Source organism: Fusarium odoratissimum (assembly GCF_000260195.1).
Source record: "Fusarium odoratissimum NRRL 54006 unplaced genomic scaffold supercont1.15, whole genome shotgun sequence".
NCBI lineage: Eukaryota > Fungi > Ascomycota > Sordariomycetes > Hypocreales > Nectriaceae > Fusarium > Fusarium odoratissimum.
Genome location: NW_022158701.1, coordinates 14,869 through 31,039, shown reverse-complemented (window position 1 = coordinate 31,039; position 16,171 = coordinate 14,869). Strand labels below are relative to the sequence as shown.

The following is a 16,171-nucleotide window of genomic DNA, read 5'->3' as shown; positions in this document are numbered from 1 at the left end:
GGTCGTGTCAAAGGAGGGGATGTTCGTGCTGGAAGTGAACGTGGAGATATAGGGAATAACAGATGGGAATAGGATCTGGGGAAGATCGAGATACAAAGATGAGGGGTTGCACAGCTCAACTGTAAAACTTAAAGTGGTGTGGAAGCTTATTACCTAACAAGTTACAAGAACCAACACGCAAACAAACCAAACCAAACCAAACCAACAGAGCGCCAAGGTTGGTGATAGCATGGATGATATTACTATTGGTTAGATCGGTGGAATACAGTAGGAGTTGTGAAGGATGTGGGAAACATCGGATATGATTTACGTATTGCTTTTTCTTGATGTAGAGAATGCTATGCACCTTTGAGAAGATGTTTCAAATTACAACTCTAGATATGTATGTAGCAGGAACTCTTCCTAGGTGTTTAAGATAGGTATAACGAAATAAACGAGAGACACTTCAGCTGCCGTAAACCTATCGTCGTTGGGCGCTGACTATCTCGACGTGAGATCCTCCCGGAATTGACCATCGTCTATGGCCATGAAGAATTAGTCGACAACTTATGCACAATCATATATTAGTTATCAATGGTCACTATACGTGACCACTTAGCGATCATGTAAAGCTTAGGAGGACTGGTACTATGTCTGAGCAGCTTGGCACTTTAGACACGAGAAACCTCTGCCCTCAACTGCTGAGGTGGATGGGTCCCATACCAGCTACGACGAAACGTAACAGAAGAATAAATAAAAAACCACCATGCCCAAAGTGAGGGCTTATTATTATGTCCATCTGTTTGGAAGGCGTTAAGTGAAAAAGCCAATACCAAGAAATATAGCAGTACACTCATGGTAAGCCATTCCTGCGTATCGAATATGTCACTGGGATAATGGTGTTTGATGGTTGAGACGAACCAATTTGACCACTTTCTTGGCAATGAAAGAATCGAATCGAGCCTCGGAAGATTACTCCGTAATGCCTTGAACATTGCCAGCTCATCAATTGCCATTCTTGAAGTTAGTGACAGCTCATAGATGATGGCGGTGAGCCCAACTCTCAAGTTTGTCAGCGAATATTGATAATCTACATATATCCCACCCTTGATTGAAAATCTGTGATGCTCTCGCAAGGATTCTTTCGATAACCAAATTCATCTAATTAGTACTACGTCTTAGTAGAATCTGCCCCTGTCCCATTGTCGTCATGGCTTGCACTCGGGGCTCGGGGTATAGCCCCACAAAGCGACAAGGCTGATGGCCCCCACCTGAAGCCTTGCACAAAAAAAGGCTCCGATGCGAGGAGGAATTGATTGACTCATATTCACAAACCGTACAATTCGTTCGAAGCAGCAACAATCGTTTGCCTGTTCAACAACGTCGACGCTTCGCAACACGCCAGCGAAATCTCTCACTCGAAATTAAACAGAGAATAAATCAGTTTCTACAGATCAACAGCATATCTCCTCTTGGCCGATATTTGTGTTTGACTCACAAATCACCCCTCCATTTCACCCCGCGAATCGCAGACATCCCACCCCGGCTTCACTACCTAGCTACGACAACTGGCGACTGTGACTCCGACCGATACACCTCCTAGTAGATATGGCCCCTCTTTCTACAGGCTACGCGCCTGATCTCGAGAAATATCTCAGGTCTCTCAAGGGTCAAGCACTGGAATCCTCTGTTGAGAGCCTCATCTGGTGAGACACCCGCCAGGTCCTTTGCCAAGATGCTCGTTACTAAGTGTTCGCGATACCCTCAGTCTCCTCAAGCGACGACAAATCAAGGGCTCTGAGCCCTGCGCCGTCGCTACAGCTCACATTCTACTCCAAGTCGTCGCCCGATCGAAATGGTTCAACGTTGACAGCTTGATCGACAACGTCTCGCGTATTGGTCGTCGCCTGGTCGAGGCTCAGCCCAAAGAGCTCGTTATTGCCAACATTGTGCGCCGAGTCCTAGGCCTCATTCGTGACGAAGCTGCCGAGGATAGAAACGAGGGTGCGAGTGAAACCCCTAGTGACGCCCAGATCACACCAACCGATGCTGTCCCGAACCCAGATGCCCTTTCTCACCAATGGCCTCCTTCGACATATGGCAAGCAAGATTCTGCCGGAGACTATATCACCAACAGCGCCAAACCTCCTCCCGCTCGGCCTGGTCCACTATCCTCCTACAGCTCAGTCAACGTGCCTAAGACTCTCTTTCACCTCCTCTCAGTGTCTACACCCGGCGAGCTCGCGCCCAGCAGCCAGGGATCGCCCCTAGGTCTTTCAGGGGCATCAACTCCTTCATGGAGAGCTCCTTCGGCTCAGGTTCATGCTTTGAGATCAGAGGTCATCGACGGTATTGAGGAGATCAAGGATGAGATCAGCTCTGTGGACGATCAAATCGCGGCCTTGGCTGACGTTCAGATTCACCCTGGCGACTACGTGCTCATTCATCAGCCCTCACCTACAGTCGAGCGATTCATTCTTCGCGCAGCTTTGAAGCGCCGATTCACAGTTCTCATCGCGACCGAGCCACCAAAAAAACAGACCCCAGAAATCCCCCATGCCTCGTTCCGTAAGAAGCTCGCTTCCGCTGGTATTACAGTGATCAACATCATGAATGGAGGGTTGATGGCATACATGTCCCGAGTGGACAAGGTCATTCTGGGGGCGCACTCGATTGTCGCCAGCGGTGGTGTTATGGCCGATGCGGGTGCTGCAGCCATTGCTCGAGCCGCAAAAGAGCGAGGACGTGCTGTTATTGTCCTCGGCGGCGTGTACAAACTCAGCCCTGTGAACCCTTTCAGCGGAGAGCTTTTGATTGAGTGGGGAGACTCTGCCAGCTTTGTCAACTTTGCGGATGGACACATGGTGAACAGCGTCGAGGTTCGGACTGCCCTCAATGAGATGGTCCCTCCAGAGTTGATCGACATATACATCACCAATCTGTAAGTCAAGAGGTCGTTGTGTAAGGCAAACAACTAATTTTTCATTCAGGGGGACACACTCAAGAGATCACTTGTCCAGTCTCATCGCAGATCATTACAAGACGGAGGATGTCGATTTTTTCCTTAACGAAGAATGATGGAGGAATACAAAAAATCAAAGGAAAAGAAAACGTCGCAAAAGTTGTGCCATTCATTCATTTCTCGGCGTTGAGCGAGACAGGGTTTCCACTATCCAGTCAAGGAGTGAAGGTACCATAGAATTTGCTTGATAGCACATATCACCAGCGTTTAAAATTTCAACCATATTGGGTTGAGATCAGCCTCACACAAATCATCAGATTACACCGCAACCGTGTGCATCGTATCGAGTCGTATGCGGTGTATGAAAGCAATGACGACGACGGCCCAAGTCAAGCATAACTTTAGAGTATTGTCAGAGTGATCAGAGGCCGGGAATGCGGCACCACAGCTGTCGGTTAGTCTAGGCTCCCTCGCTCGGCCGCGTAAGCACCAGCTCGGCCATTGGACGCAGGGGATCCTGGGGAGTCATAGGGCTGCGAATGCGAGTTGCGTAACCCCCTGTAAGGCGCTGTAGGGCATTTTCGCAGTTCGGTGATTTGATCAGACCGTTGAAAGCGTTTCCTCTTTGGTCATGATGTGAGGTGATAGCTGAAGGTCATTGATAAAGGTTAAATAAAAGAAAATACCCTTCTTTTCAGGCTATGATGCAGTCACGTTTATCAGATAGCTTCCCAAAGCTTAGGTTGATCAGTGTGCTATTGTATCACACCATCAGCTCTCACCCATTCTCTCTCCCCCCGTTAATACCCCTCCATAATCGCATCACCCTTCTCCTCCTCTCATCATGACAACTCCATCACCAGCTATGGACTCTACCAGCAGAAACAATCCTCCATATCTCACAACTGGCCAGGCCCCAGCAACAGCTGACGATGCGCCACCGCCTCCATACTCAGAGACAGATATCTACTCTACCTCTTCTCAGCCCCCGCACTCACCACATGCTGGTTCCGTCGCCGGCTCCGGGCACGGCCCCGCAGCTCCCGGTGACGATACCGCCTCCCGCATGTCCTCAACTTCAACTACAGAACCCATCTTCACTCCGCCACTTACACCTCGCACCGAATCTAATGTCAACGCAACAACACCTATAACACACGAAATCCCCCTCTCTCCCAGTGTAGCTCTCTACTTTGAGACCCGACCTGTTCCAACATCAGCGTCTCAATGGGAGCCTCAGATCCACAGCATCGCTGTGAAGCCGACCTCTGTGCCAGATGACATTCCTTATCCGGAGAATTGGGCGACTTCGTACGATATCACAGCCCAAGATTGGGCGACCTTTGTTAACTTTCTCCTCCCTGATCACGATTCCGTCCGGAATGAGGCTATCCTGGGTGAAAAGGGCAAATCCGAAGATGGCTCAGATATCAAGTCATCTATTGGCGACGGCAGCGTCAAGTCAGAACGACACACAACTGATCCTAATGAACTACGTCGCAAGCGTGCAGAAGTCGAAGCTATCGTGCAACAGTGGAACTCTGGCTTCTTTGCTCCCCGAAATGTCATGGTAAGGCTTCAGCCCGAGGAGCAATCGCACATGCCAGGAGGATGGGAGACCACATTCGACGATCCTCCAGTGCAACTCCCACATCAAGCTGGCCCATCTTCTCCAAGAGAAGCGATGCCTCAGCGCAGGCCTAGCGGTTGGACAGGATCTTGGGGCGGCTTCCAAGTCGACAATGACAGCGTCCGGTGGGGAGACAGATTTGTTGCTGATAGCAATGGGCTTCGCATAGGAAACATTGTTATGGATAGCAGGGGAATTCGCATGAACGGCCAGCCTGTGGGAGCCCCTTTTGGCCCTGGACCATCCCAACCACCACCTCCGAATGCTCGCAACATGCCTCCTTTTATGCCCGGACACCCAGCATGGCATCAAGGTCCTCCTGAAGCCCACACCTTCCCCCAACGAGGACGAGCAGCTAGCCATGATCACCAAAGACGCCGCTCTCGGTCATCATCTTCATCTTCTTCCTCGTCCTCAGATTCCTCTTCTAGCTCAGAATCCATCGGTTCTCTCCCTGACTACGACGATCTCAAGGACCAGCAGCTACCCGTTTACATCGCTCGTCTACAACAATGGACAGCTAATCCTCTCGAAGTGCGCAGCAAGGCTGATGTCAAGCAACTGAAAGCTGAACTTAAAGCCTCGAACACAAATGGCATTGCTCCCAATCTCGACCGAAAGGCTCTTAAGTTGCAGGGCAAAGCCCTTTCGCAACAATGGAAGACTTTGAAACGTCAGCAGAAGAAGGAACGGAGAGATCGAAAGAGAGATCAGAAGAAGAAGAAAAAGGCTGAGAAGAGGGAGAGGAGACAGCAGAAGAGGGAGATGAAGGCTGCTCGCAGAGATCATAGGAGGGGCCAAAGAGGTCGGGGCCATGTTGAGCCAATTCCTGCTCCTGTGGTGCCTCCTTTCCAAGTTCCTCCCGTTCATGTTCCCGCAGTCAACGTTCACGTTCCTCCTGTCAACGTCCCTGGTGTCAGAGTTCCTCCACCAGCTCTCGGTGGCTGGGGATGGTCAGGCAGAGGAGCCGGCCGAGGAGATCGAGGCCATCATAGTCGAGGCAGAGGTCGAGGTTGGGGCGGTTGTGAAAGTCAAGGTCCCTGGGGCAGAAGTCGAGGAGGCTTCCAAGGAGGCTGGCCAAACCACTGTTCATTTGGATCTCCCGGTCGAGGCGGTTTCTTTGGTGGCGGAGAGTGGCCATCTCGTTCAGGAGAAGGTCCTCCAGGCTCATGGCCAGCAGATGCCAACAAAGATGGCAGTATTCCACCGCCAGGTGCGGCATCAGCTGCAAAGTACAACACTGTCTATGGAATAGAGACTGAGATTGCGACGAAGCAGAAGGATCTGGAGGTGAAAGAAATAACTTTGAGTGAGCGCAGGGCGCTGGAAAAGGAGATTGAGGCTCTCACAGAGACAATGGAGAGAACGAGGCTTGAAGCTGATGAGGCGTATGCTCGTGAGTTGGCTGAGCAACTTGATGGATAATGATGATTTTTTCAACTTCTTATGTACTTATATGGATACCGATTTCTCGAACGTTGTATTAATATCTATCGCCAAAGCGACTGTTTGTCTCCGTATCAGCTATATCGAGTTATCTAGGTTGTATACCTCATCTGTAAGGTTAGTTGCACCACTTTTCAGTGTGGTTGACCCTTGCAGTTCTTGTAAGATATGAATCTTTATGCCTAGAAACAGTACTTGTGATTTACGCTTCATCGTAGTATTTTATGGATCCAACCTTTCACTCCTCAGTTGCGCAATAGTGTCCCAAGCGTAGACTCATCAACATCATAACTATCTTCCAGCTACTCATGACATATTTCACCCGGACATCACAACTTTTTATCTATCCGTCTATTAAAACACACATTCCCCCTTTTTTCACATTCTCTTCTCCTTAATGCTTCGAGTCATCCTTTTCCACCAACGAACCAACGCCCAAGCTCCTCCCCACAGCAACCTTCATCTTCTTCTTCTTGTCCTTGTCCTTGCCTGCTTCAGGATCACGGCCAACCTCACCCACGGCTTCGCCCTCGTCCTCAGCTTCTTCTTCTTCTTCCTCCGCAAGGGCCTCGTCGACTTGTTTCTTGATGCCTCCAAGGTCTAGACGCATGCAGAAGGCGTCTTCACCGTCGGCGTAGTATTTGGATTCGGTCTTCTCGTTGGTGAAGCCGAGGGTGTTTTCGTAGAGGTGGCGGGCTGCGGCGTTGGATACACGGACGTGGAGGGAGACGTATTTTGCCTGGAATGTCTCGACCATAGCCAGTTCTACAAATGTCAGTTTCTACTATGAGGCCAGCAGATTTGAGTACACGTACGACTTTGGCGCATCAACTTCTCAGCAATACCCAGTCTTCGGTGTGTTCGCATCACGCTCAGACTCGTAATGTGGCCATGCGGAATGCCGTCTGAAGGCTCCTCCTCCATCTTGGCAAGGACATATCCGACGATCTTGGGGTACTCGTAGGGATCCTTCTTGGGTCGCGAGACATCAACGGCGACGTAGCTCAGTTGGGGCCATGAGAGGGCATGGTAGAGGTAGTACTTGAGGAAGTAGTTCTCGGGGAGGTTCTCGAGGTTTGCGTGCTGAATGAGGGGCAAGTCTGCGTTTGTGAGGAGGCGGATATCCATGGCTGCAGGTGATTCTGTGGTGCAGGTGGTGATGAGGCTCAAGAGTATGTACGTAGTATTTGGATGTCGGCAGAGAATGGTATAGCTTCAGCCCGCTTCAGTCCAGTGCAATTCATCAAGCGGAATCGGCCCCTCAACTCACACGGCGGGTCAACAAGTTTGCGGTCAAAAGTCAGCCCGGAGGTCGGCAGTAAAGTCCCCCGCTGCCGTAGAGGGACGACCCCACTACGATGCTCTGAAGCAGAAGACCTAGAACGCTAAGCCAGGCACCAATTGACTGCCCCTCCACTGTAACACCCGAGAAATGTCCCCTCGTGGAAGCGCACCTGTCAAAGACAAGCAATGGCCGCCACGGGACTTGGGCAGAAGGTGGATTATTGAGTTGGTGCTTTGTCTCTATTGGCGCGACAATTGCAGTGGACTCTTGAATTGTGTCAGTTGTGTAAACTAACGTGCAAGAGGACCACGACAAGAACAGTCTAAGGGCGTAGATAGATATAAATACAAGGAGATCATCGTCAGTTCTTGTTCTTCTAGACAAGCTGTTCTTTTTCCTATTCAATTTGTGTTCTTCTGTTGTCTCGATACCCGGCTCATCACAGTGCCTCACTTGACCACCGACTAACACATCACCATTATGGCTCTTCCTCTTACTGGCAAACTTGCCATCGTCACTGGTGCCTCTCGGGGTATGTTCTCTTACCTTGTCTACAATCAATTGAGCTCTGCTGACTTCAAAAGGCATTGGTCTATCCATTACCAAGGCCCTTGCTGCCCGAGGCGCAAACCTCGTCCTCGCCTACACATCCGCCAGCTCTGCTGATTCAACAGCTAAGCTTGCTTCTGAGCTGTCTTCCAAGCATTCTATCAAGGTCGTCCCCGTGCAAGCAGACCTCGGCACCGTCTCAGGTCCTGCCTCGCTCATTTCTCAAGCCGCCGATGCCTTCAGCCCCCTGCGCATCGACATCCTCGTCAACAATGCGGGTGTTGCTTATAACGACAAGGTCCCTGACATCAAGCCTGAGGACTTCACAAAGAGCTACAACGTCAATGTACTTGGCCCTCTTCTTCTCGTCCAGGCCGCACACCCCTACCTACCCACAGACCGCTCCGGCCGTATCATCAACCTCAGCAGTGTAAGCGCAAGTCTTGGTTTTGTTGGCCAGAGTGTCTACGGCGGCACAAAGGCTGCTCTCGAGGCTATGACACGAACTTGGGCCCGTGAGTTCAGCGAGAGAGCTACCGTCAATGCCATCAACCCTGGTCCCGTCCGCTCTGAGATGTACTCTCGCAACTCGGACGAGTTCAAGCGTCTCATCAAGCCTTTTATCCAGAATGCGCCTCTCATGGCTGCTCGTCCTGGCATTGACGATCCCGAGGTCGTCGAGGAGGCCAAGACTGCGGGTGGTCGAGCAGGTGAAGCTGATGAGATTGCTGGCATCGTCGCTATGCTTGCCAGCCCTGAGAGTGCTTGGTGCACTGGTCAAGTAATTTGCGCCAATGGCGGTATGATCTTTGGTATGCAATAGAGGGTTTCATCATGGAGTAAAGGAAAATAGAAGTCAGGTGTTTCTCAAGGGCATGGTCATTAGAAGGCATCTTTTGTAGTAAATTCTACGCAACTTATACAAATTCATGTTAGCCAGTAACTGTGTTGCAATGAAAGTTAACCCTTCCAGACTGTTGTAATAAGTCTAACTGCCCCGCCATTAGTGGGCGGTGACGCAAATTCTGCCACTCACTCACTCAGTCTCGCAACTCACTTACAAATCAGTGAGTCAAGATTCAACCCAAAGAACACACACAGATACCATGGAAACAAGACAAACAGACTCCTTTGATCCCTTCGAGGATGTCCTCAACCTCGAAGAGCGCTTTTACTCAGAAGGCTACCAACAAGGCATCAAAGACGGCGTTCAAGCGGGGCGGATTGAAGGACGATCTTTTGGTATGCAAAAGGGCTTTGAGAAGTTCCTCGAAAGTGGCCGTCTTGCCAGCAAAGCTATCGTATGGGCGAACCGAATACCACACAAGGACGGTACTGCTTCAGGAGAGACTTGCACGTTGCCACCACTACCCAAGAACGCAAGACTGGAGAAGAACATCAACACTCTGTATGCTCTCGTAGAGCCAGATACACTTTCGACTGAGAACTCGGATGATGCGGTTCAAGATTTTGATGACCGGGTTAAACGGGCACAAGGAAAGGCCAAGATTGTCGAAAAGATGGCGGGGAGTGGTGGAAGAGAGGCATCGGGAGAATCACCAACATCCTGAGAATATCAGAAACGGATTCGGAGTTTGGTTTGGCGTATGAACATCGGTATCAAAGACTTTCATATTTGAAAAAGGAAAATCATCTGTATTGTCAATGGAAATTCTATACCCTCACTACCTCATAATTTGTATCCACAACCACCCTCTTCGCTTCTAATTTATTTGAATGATCTGCAAGGGTATCTGTAACAGTTAGCACATATTCTCTTCGCGATTCACCAGCGTCTGCAACGTACCCTTCACCATAAGATCTCTCTGTCACCTCATACTTGTGCACATCCCACTTTCCAGTTGCCAAGGTCTGGCCACTGGGCAGAGGGGGCATACCATTAACGAACACATCCTTAGTCGCATCGGTCGCCTTCTCGAGAGCCTTTGCCAGACCAGTCTCGGATTCCTGCTTGACAGCCACGAGCTGCTTCTCACCAGCCTCGCCGATGAGCTCGACCTTGGGAGCCGCGGCGCTGCCGACAGTGAGGAGCTGGGCGAACTGGGATTGGTTGACGACGCTGAGCTGGGGGTAGTTTCGGCGGTTGTCGCGCTTCCAGTAAGGGTTGTCGGCGATGTCGCCGGCGGGCAGCGTAACGGGGTCGTCGTACTCGAGAGGAGGGTTGGCGCCGGGTGTAGGGTTTCGGAAGTGAGGGTTCAAAGGGACACCGTTGGATCGCTCAGGGTCGATGGCCATGAAGCGACGGAAGGCCTCCCAGATGCCCGTCGACTGGAGGGTTTGCTTCTGTACGACAGAGGTTCTATTAGCGGCTGTATGTCATGTATTGGCTTTCATGATGTGCGAGGTAATTCGAACGTAGGGGCTGCTGTCGAAGGGCCATTGGGAGGCATTGGGTTCGGAGATTTGTTCATGAGTCGTACCTTGGCGATGCTGACCACGTTGCTGGCGGCTTTGGCCGCTTGGGACGACATGATGGCGGTGGTAGGCTGATGAAGGCTGTCGTTGAGGTTCGGGTGATGGAATCGATTCCAAGTTGAAATGGCGTCGTGATTATTGGCTGACCAAGTTGGTTTAGCCGAGGCTCCACCGAGAGATGATAACTACCCTATAGACTCATACGCGTAGGAGGTGCTGCCGCACATGTGGTTTCGGTTTCATAAATGACTACGGAATTTATAGCAACATCATTTATGGTGAGGATTGAGTCTTGTTTATGGCGGTAGGTATGTTGTGATGAAAGGTAAGCTGCTGTAACTTGATTGTTGGTGGCTTCTGCCACGACAACAACGATACCGCAGTCATCGAAACAATTATTCTCACAAGCCATGTTTTCGAGCTCTGAGACATCAATTGGTGAAAGTTGAAAGGACTTGTCCTAAAATCAAGCCTGCACCATAAGAAACAACGGTGTCATCAAATTATGGCTAAGGATATGGTTCAATGGCTGGCATTGCCACTGGAAGGCCTAGTGACCGAGGACTAAATAATCCTCGTCAACATCGAATCCAGACCAAAATGGGAAACTTGAAATATTGCTATCACTCGTGTTACTATTGGTCTATGAACCCTTTTAATTTGCAGCAAGATACGAAAACAAAAAGCCTGTAACCCAGGCATATCAAAAGTCCCGATAGCTCCCACTAATCACCATCATGCGTAGGTGTGGGACCGATCAGAGGCCTCGTCTTTATTTGCTAGCCAGCTCTTCAACCAGTGCCTGAACACGGTCAAGAGTGCCCTGGGGGCTTCCGGCCTCGGCAACCAGAATCTTGCCCTCCTTGCTAATGACAAAAACACCGCGCGTCGTTCCCTTGGGAGCCTTCTTGAGACCGATGGCCTTGATGAGTGTCGCCTTGGGGTCGCATAGCAGTGTGTAAGGGAGCTTTTGCTTCTCCTTGAAGGTTGTGTTGGCTTTGGGGGAGTCGGCGCTGAGACCGTAGATGGCAAGGCCGTCCTTGGTGAGAGGCTCATAAGAGTCGCGGAAGAAGCAGACTTGCTTGGTGCCTGCGGAAGAGTCAGATGGATATTCGGATGAGAAGGCTTTGTCAACTTACAGCCAGGAGTAGATGCCTTGGGGTAAGTGAAGAGGACGACACCAGACTTGCTCTCATCAACAAGCTTCTTCAATGTGGTCTTTTCACCATCATTGGTCTCTATCTCGCCCCCAAAGCCATCAAGGTCCACAACATCGCCAACCTTGGGCTTGCCACCGGACTTCTTGGACTCATCCGCCTTAGGTTCCTCAGCCTTGGGCTCTTCCTCAGTCTTCTCCTCCTCCTTAGCCTCCTCAGGCTCTTCCTTCTTCTCTGTGACCTTGGCAGCGGCCTCCTTCACCTTGGCAGCCGCTTTGGGAACCTTGGTAGTTGACTTTCTCTTCACAGGAGGAGGGGGAGGGGCAGTAGACGCCTTGCGCTTGCGAAGTTCCATAGGCATGGTGATATGTGGATGAAGCGAGAGGATTTATGCAGTTTGCGATAATGCGATGCGATGCGCTGAATGCAACGAATGAAGAGCAATGCTGTATCCTGCAGAGCTCGCAGATGAATTTGTGATTAAAACCACGGCGCGAAGAGTACGAAACGCGTAAAGAAAAGGCGGATGAAGGAGACAAAAACAAAAGATGAGGTTGGGCGCTTGGGGGAAATGGGACTGCCCGTCCGTCGCAGTCGCATTCGAATGAGGTGCCTCACCCCGGTTTGGGAGGTCTCGTCTGGGGACCAATAGAGGCTGTTCCAGGTCCTCTCAAGCTTCCGGGAGCTTGGACCACAAGCTGCTCGGCAGCGGATGACGCACGGGCCATGCCTTTTCGCTTAGATGATTGATAGTGGAGACTCTCTGTTCTGCGATTGCGGAGCTGAAAAAAAGACGGTTGAAGAGATGCATCAATTGAAGTTATGCTTTTACTGCGCACCAATAGAATACCTGCCGAAATCATCCGTTTACTTCCAATAAGATGAGATGAGACGTTCACCATTTACCTTCACCTTTAAATTATAATGCCAAGACTTATAATATGAATCCCCGAGTAAGTCTGTTTTATGCAAATTGAAGAAGCTTTGTGCTAACTCAAAATCTACAGAATTTTATGGCCCCAGGGGCTGCCTTCACTATGGCATGTGTACTGCTCGTGTGAGTAAAAGAAAGTGGCGTGTTCTTCAGAAGTGAAGATATCCCAACATTTTTTTATAGAAATATATCCAAAAGACTCCTGACATGATCAGTAATCTGATAATTTACAGATACACCCGCTCATCCATTCACTCCGCTCGAGACCAAGCAGTACGTTCCTCCACTTAGCTTCATCAACGTCAACTAACAGAACCCCTTGACAGAGATCCTCGAAACTACCAGGGAATGGAGAACATGCACCAAGACGTGGTTCATCATGAATGTGGAGCAGAGTAACTTGTAGCATACATCGGCGTATAGGAAGCAAATTGATTACCCCCTGTCACTAGACCTGAGCGTCAATCCTTCTGCAAAGCATATGAATTTGAACGTATAGTATTTTTATGATTTGTTGTCTAGTTTCTCAAACATACATCATGAAACAAACTCCATTTGAATGCCTGCGCTGCACCGATTTCGCCATGCCTCGACTCATCAGCCCCTTAATGCGACTCAGAAAGTCAAGCTCTCTCTGCCCTTCAGGTAAGATAAGAAAGGGGTCGTGCAGCCATATGCGCCTGCTGTATACATTCCTCTGTGTATATGAAAAATGGAAATGATAGGAACCAAGTCGCCGTAACGTTCGCCACGTATGTCCCACTGTGAACCAGAAAATTGTCTAAGCCTCCAGCCGACTAAGGGTATCTCAGCCTTGCCCCATCTCCTAATCCTATACCTTCTGTGAATCCATGTGTACATTCCTTCGCCAAGGGCCGTTCAACTCCTATGATTCTGACGTTTTGCCCAAACTCAGGACCGTTGTTGAGTATTTATGACTCCGCCGTAGGGTCTAGCAATAAATGGCGTGCCTCAGCCCTGGCATGGTATAATTGCCTCATGACATATTCATAAGTCAGCATCGTGACCGTTGCTGCTGGAACAGCCCGCATCATATTAGTACCAAGACCAGCATAGAACGCTCGCCAACCTTCCTCAGCTAGAATGGTTCGAAAGGTATGGACGACGCCCTGATACTTAGGCTTCTCCACGGGGGCCCTACTCCTGGGGCCTGAACTCGTCACACCCATCCCTTGAACGAACTCTTCGCCGGCAAGTGGGCGCCGTTGGGTTTGAAGACGGGTTCGGATGACTTCGTGAGGGTATGTGGCAGTACTGGCGAGAATCTTGGATAGAATCGAGGCCCCCAATATTCCGAAAACATGAGATTTATCATCTCCCTCATTCGATTCGCCCATTCCTTGACCGGTAAACTTGGTCTTCAAGTACTCGTAGGTCGGGAACTGCACAGCAACATGTGTTAAACCGAGGAGTGCTGGTGTTAAGCCTGAATAAAATGAAATGAGGCCTTCTGAAGTGTACATCTTGCGAGCTGCATCTAGCGTTGATCGGTAATGCCAGTCGTGCAGTGTCGGCCGTGCTGTTGGTGTGCCCACAGCTTTCGGGTAGTACGTAGAGTGGTGGTCTTGTGTATTGTGGCGGATATTGCTCTGTGACATGAGCCGAGTTTTGATGACCCATATTGGGTTGGTGACGATTGTACTGCTGGCGCCTGCTACGATAGACGACCAAAAGTTGACTATGTGACTGTTGTCTGTTTGGTGAAAAAAAGGTCAATATGCCACCCTCACCATTGGACCATGCGCACTTACCAGAATGCTGTGATATATACCCCTTGCTCTTGTTATAAACAGTAAACCATACAGCCCATGTTGGCAAATAACCCATTACAATAGGCCCCAGACCGCGGTAGAGGCCTCTAATACCTTCCTCTCTCCATATGACCTTTGCTGAACCAACGAGACCGTTGTATAACTTGGGGTGGCCGACATGCCGTCCCTTATTCAAGGCAGCGTAGCCGCCCTGCGCCTGGAGTTTGGTCTTGATGACGTCGAGAGGGCATGTCACGACACCTGATGTGAAACCACCCACTGCGCCGGCGACAGCGTTGAACTGGGTATCTGAGGCGTTGAGTGCCCATCGGTGTAAAGGGGTGACCGTCGTGGAGTGCATTGGAGCGTCGGAGGATGCGTAACCGTAGGATGATGCAGCATAGTCTGAAGACGGCGACTGGGCAGCTTCGGGAGGGACCTGGTCAGTTGACGACATCCCAGTCGTCCTTTGTCAAGATTTGTCTGTCACTGGTCGTATTTTTGATAACTCGATGCGTGCGATATGGACTCGAGAATGAAATGTGACAGAGTTATTATCTGCCGTTATCGCTCAATCGTGTACACTATCCCGGGCGCTCGTCCTCAGATTCGTCTCGACTCGATATATCTTTGTCTCCCGGTCCGGCGCAGACGTCAAGCTGATGTATTTCGGGAGCCGGGATCAACCCTACGACAAGTCCTACGGGCCGTAGATTGTTCGCAACCTAGTATTCCGCTATCACAGTGGTCCCTCAATGTCCCAACCCGATTCCGCCCCCAAAAAATCAAAAAGTTCCGCCTGTCGAGAGGAACTGACGTTTGCTGCTATTGGAACCTCGCAGCCGGTACGAAGGTACTGCGGGGGAACGCTCCCACGCGCCGTGACCGACCGCTTCCCGCTCAGCGAATGGCGCCGGCCATTGACTTATAAACGCAAAAAAAGCGATAGCCTGGGGACCGGAGAAACCGGTGAGAGTTGGAGGCTGACGCTGAGAGTGAGGGCAGAAAAAGGACGAAAAAAGAGGTTGGGACGATAGAGAGAAAAGAGTTGTATGAAGTTGGAATAAGTGAGAGGAAGTAGAGGGAAGGAGAATCAAGTTTCCCCGATGGCGAAACGGAGCGGATGGAGAAAGCAGCGCGGGCGACGGCGGAGGGAACGACAGGGCCTGCACTGCACGGGGCGGGCGGTTGATCAACTGGAGGACGCCTAGATGCACTAAAACCCACTATAACTGCACCACAATAGCACCTGCAGGGTTTGATTCTGTGTTTTTTTGTTGATATGGAGTGCGCTGAATGCTTGTTCAACAAAATCCCGAACTATTATTCCAGGGCAGAAAACGCTATCATATTGGTTATCTTGCAGAATTCCTCTTCTAATCCGGACTTGTCATCTTTTTTTTGCACCGCTGCAAGCCGGTATTAGCGGAGACAATAGATAACTCAACAGTCGAAATGAAAATGACGCAGTGTGAACTAGCAGACACTAGAGAAAAATAGATACTCGTGGGTTTGACTAAAAAGGAACCCCACTCATAGAGTGGGCGGCAAAATTCTGGGACAAGGGCAAAATTCTGGGACAGCTGATGGGTTAGAAATAGGTGGGGGAAATCAGGAAATCTCTGGCTTACACTTCTAATTTTATCGCAATCTATTCGAAATTTCTGCTGTGACTCAATTGAAAAGTATTGAAGCTGTCGCCAAAAGTATTTTATCATGCGAGGCATATTTGCGGTGGTGTTGCGGCCGAAATTGTGAACCTTGACTGCGGGCCAGTCCAGCCCCGTTTCCTCGCCCCACGATGCCTTCCCCTCTGCCTCTGATCTGGCCGCCAACAGCACAAGGGATATCGATCTATTATTGTGTGTGCCTTTGGGGGTGTAATGTATTCATGATTCTGTGATAAGTGGAAGAAAAATTGGTCTCGAAGCTGGGTAAAGGAGCAGGAAGAGGCGGCAACTCGGGCTCCTCGATATCCTGTGACAGATCAACAAAATCAGGGCCTTCTTCATCGATTTCTG

At 50.2% G+C, this 16,171-nt stretch overlaps 9 protein-coding genes across 10 annotated transcripts; 5 read left to right on the top strand and 4 right to left on the bottom strand.

Moving 5' to 3' along the window:
- Positions 1 to 1,297: 1,297 nt before the first annotated feature.
- On the top strand, positions 1,298 to 3,298 carry FOIG_09186 (translation initiation factor eIF-2B subunit beta). Its single transcript, XM_031209381.1, has 2 exons — positions 1,298 to 1,685; positions 1,748 to 3,298. The coding sequence occupies exons 1-2, from the start codon at positions 1,588 to 1,590 to the stop codon at positions 2,922 to 2,924; spliced, it is 1,275 nt and encodes a 424-aa protein (XP_031060468.1). The 5' UTR covers positions 1,298 to 1,587; the 3' UTR covers positions 2,925 to 3,298.
- Positions 3,299 to 3,619: 321 nt separating this feature from the next.
- FOIG_09184 (acetyltransferase) lies at positions 3,620 to 7,310 on the bottom strand. Its single transcript, XM_031209379.1, has 2 exons — positions 6,833 to 7,310; positions 3,620 to 6,782 (listed from the first exon to the last, which is right to left on the bottom strand). The coding sequence occupies exons 1-2, from the start codon at positions 7,143 to 7,145 to the stop codon at positions 6,412 to 6,414; spliced, it is 684 nt and encodes a 227-aa protein (XP_031060466.1). The 5' UTR covers positions 7,146 to 7,310; the 3' UTR covers positions 3,620 to 6,411.
- On the top strand, positions 3,786 to 5,996 carry FOIG_09185 (uncharacterized protein; the record flags this gene model as incomplete). The annotated part of the gene is made up of 1 exon (XM_031209380.1): positions 3,786 to 5,996. The coding sequence occupies one exon, from the start codon at positions 3,786 to 3,788 to the stop codon at positions 5,994 to 5,996; it is 2,211 nt and encodes a 736-aa protein (XP_031060467.1).
- Positions 7,311 to 7,389: 79 nt separating the features above from the next.
- FOIG_09183 (uncharacterized protein) lies at positions 7,390 to 8,816 on the top strand. The gene is made up of 2 exons (XM_031209378.1): positions 7,390 to 7,834; positions 7,887 to 8,816. The coding sequence occupies exons 1-2, from the start codon at positions 7,783 to 7,785 to the stop codon at positions 8,672 to 8,674; spliced, it is 840 nt and encodes a 279-aa protein (XP_031060465.1). The 5' UTR covers positions 7,390 to 7,782; the 3' UTR covers positions 8,675 to 8,816.
- FOIG_09181 (NADH dehydrogenase) lies at positions 8,683 to 10,416 on the bottom strand. Of its 2 annotated transcripts, XM_031209375.1 has the most exons (3): positions 10,293 to 10,416; positions 9,659 to 10,155; positions 8,683 to 9,605 (listed from the first exon to the last, which is right to left on the bottom strand). In XM_031209375.1, exons 1-3 carry the CDS (start codon positions 10,341 to 10,343, stop codon positions 9,581 to 9,583), a joined length of 573 nt encoding a protein of 190 aa, XP_031060462.1. In that variant the 5' UTR covers positions 10,344 to 10,416; the 3' UTR covers positions 8,683 to 9,580. The 2 variants fall into 2 exon arrangements, with proteins under 2 accessions (XP_031060462.1, XP_031060463.1); XM_031209376.1 differs by having other exon boundaries at positions 9,659 to 10,416.
- On the top strand, positions 8,879 to 9,657 carry FOIG_09182 (uncharacterized protein). The gene has a single exon (XM_031209377.1). It carries the CDS (start codon positions 8,958 to 8,960, stop codon positions 9,420 to 9,422), a length of 465 nt encoding a protein of 154 aa, XP_031060464.1. The 5' UTR covers positions 8,879 to 8,957; the 3' UTR covers positions 9,423 to 9,657.
- A 400-nt stretch (positions 10,417 to 10,816) lies between the features above and the next one.
- On the bottom strand, positions 10,817 to 12,099 carry FOIG_09180 (peroxiredoxin Q/BCP). The gene is made up of 2 exons (XM_031209374.1): positions 11,427 to 12,099; positions 10,817 to 11,376 (listed from the first exon to the last, which is right to left on the bottom strand). The coding sequence occupies exons 1-2, from the start codon at positions 11,803 to 11,805 to the stop codon at positions 11,060 to 11,062; spliced, it is 696 nt and encodes a 231-aa protein (XP_031060461.1). The 5' UTR covers positions 11,806 to 12,099; the 3' UTR covers positions 10,817 to 11,059.
- Positions 12,100 to 12,481: 382 nt separating this feature from the next.
- FOIG_09179 (uncharacterized protein) lies at positions 12,482 to 12,784 on the top strand (the record flags this gene model as incomplete). The annotated part of the gene is made up of 3 exons (XM_031209373.1): positions 12,482 to 12,501; positions 12,612 to 12,651; positions 12,692 to 12,784. The coding sequence occupies 3 exons, from the start codon at positions 12,482 to 12,484 to the stop codon at positions 12,782 to 12,784; spliced, it is 153 nt and encodes a 50-aa protein (XP_031060460.1).
- A 64-nt stretch (positions 12,785 to 12,848) lies between these two features.
- FOIG_09178 (uncharacterized protein) lies at positions 12,849 to 15,553 on the bottom strand. Its single transcript, XM_031209372.1, has 2 exons — positions 14,151 to 15,553; positions 12,849 to 14,092 (listed from the first exon to the last, which is right to left on the bottom strand). Exons 1-2 carry the CDS (start codon positions 14,605 to 14,607, stop codon positions 13,311 to 13,313), a joined length of 1,239 nt encoding a protein of 412 aa, XP_031060459.1. The 5' UTR covers positions 14,608 to 15,553; the 3' UTR covers positions 12,849 to 13,310.
- Between the last annotated feature and the right edge of the window lie 618 nt (positions 15,554 to 16,171).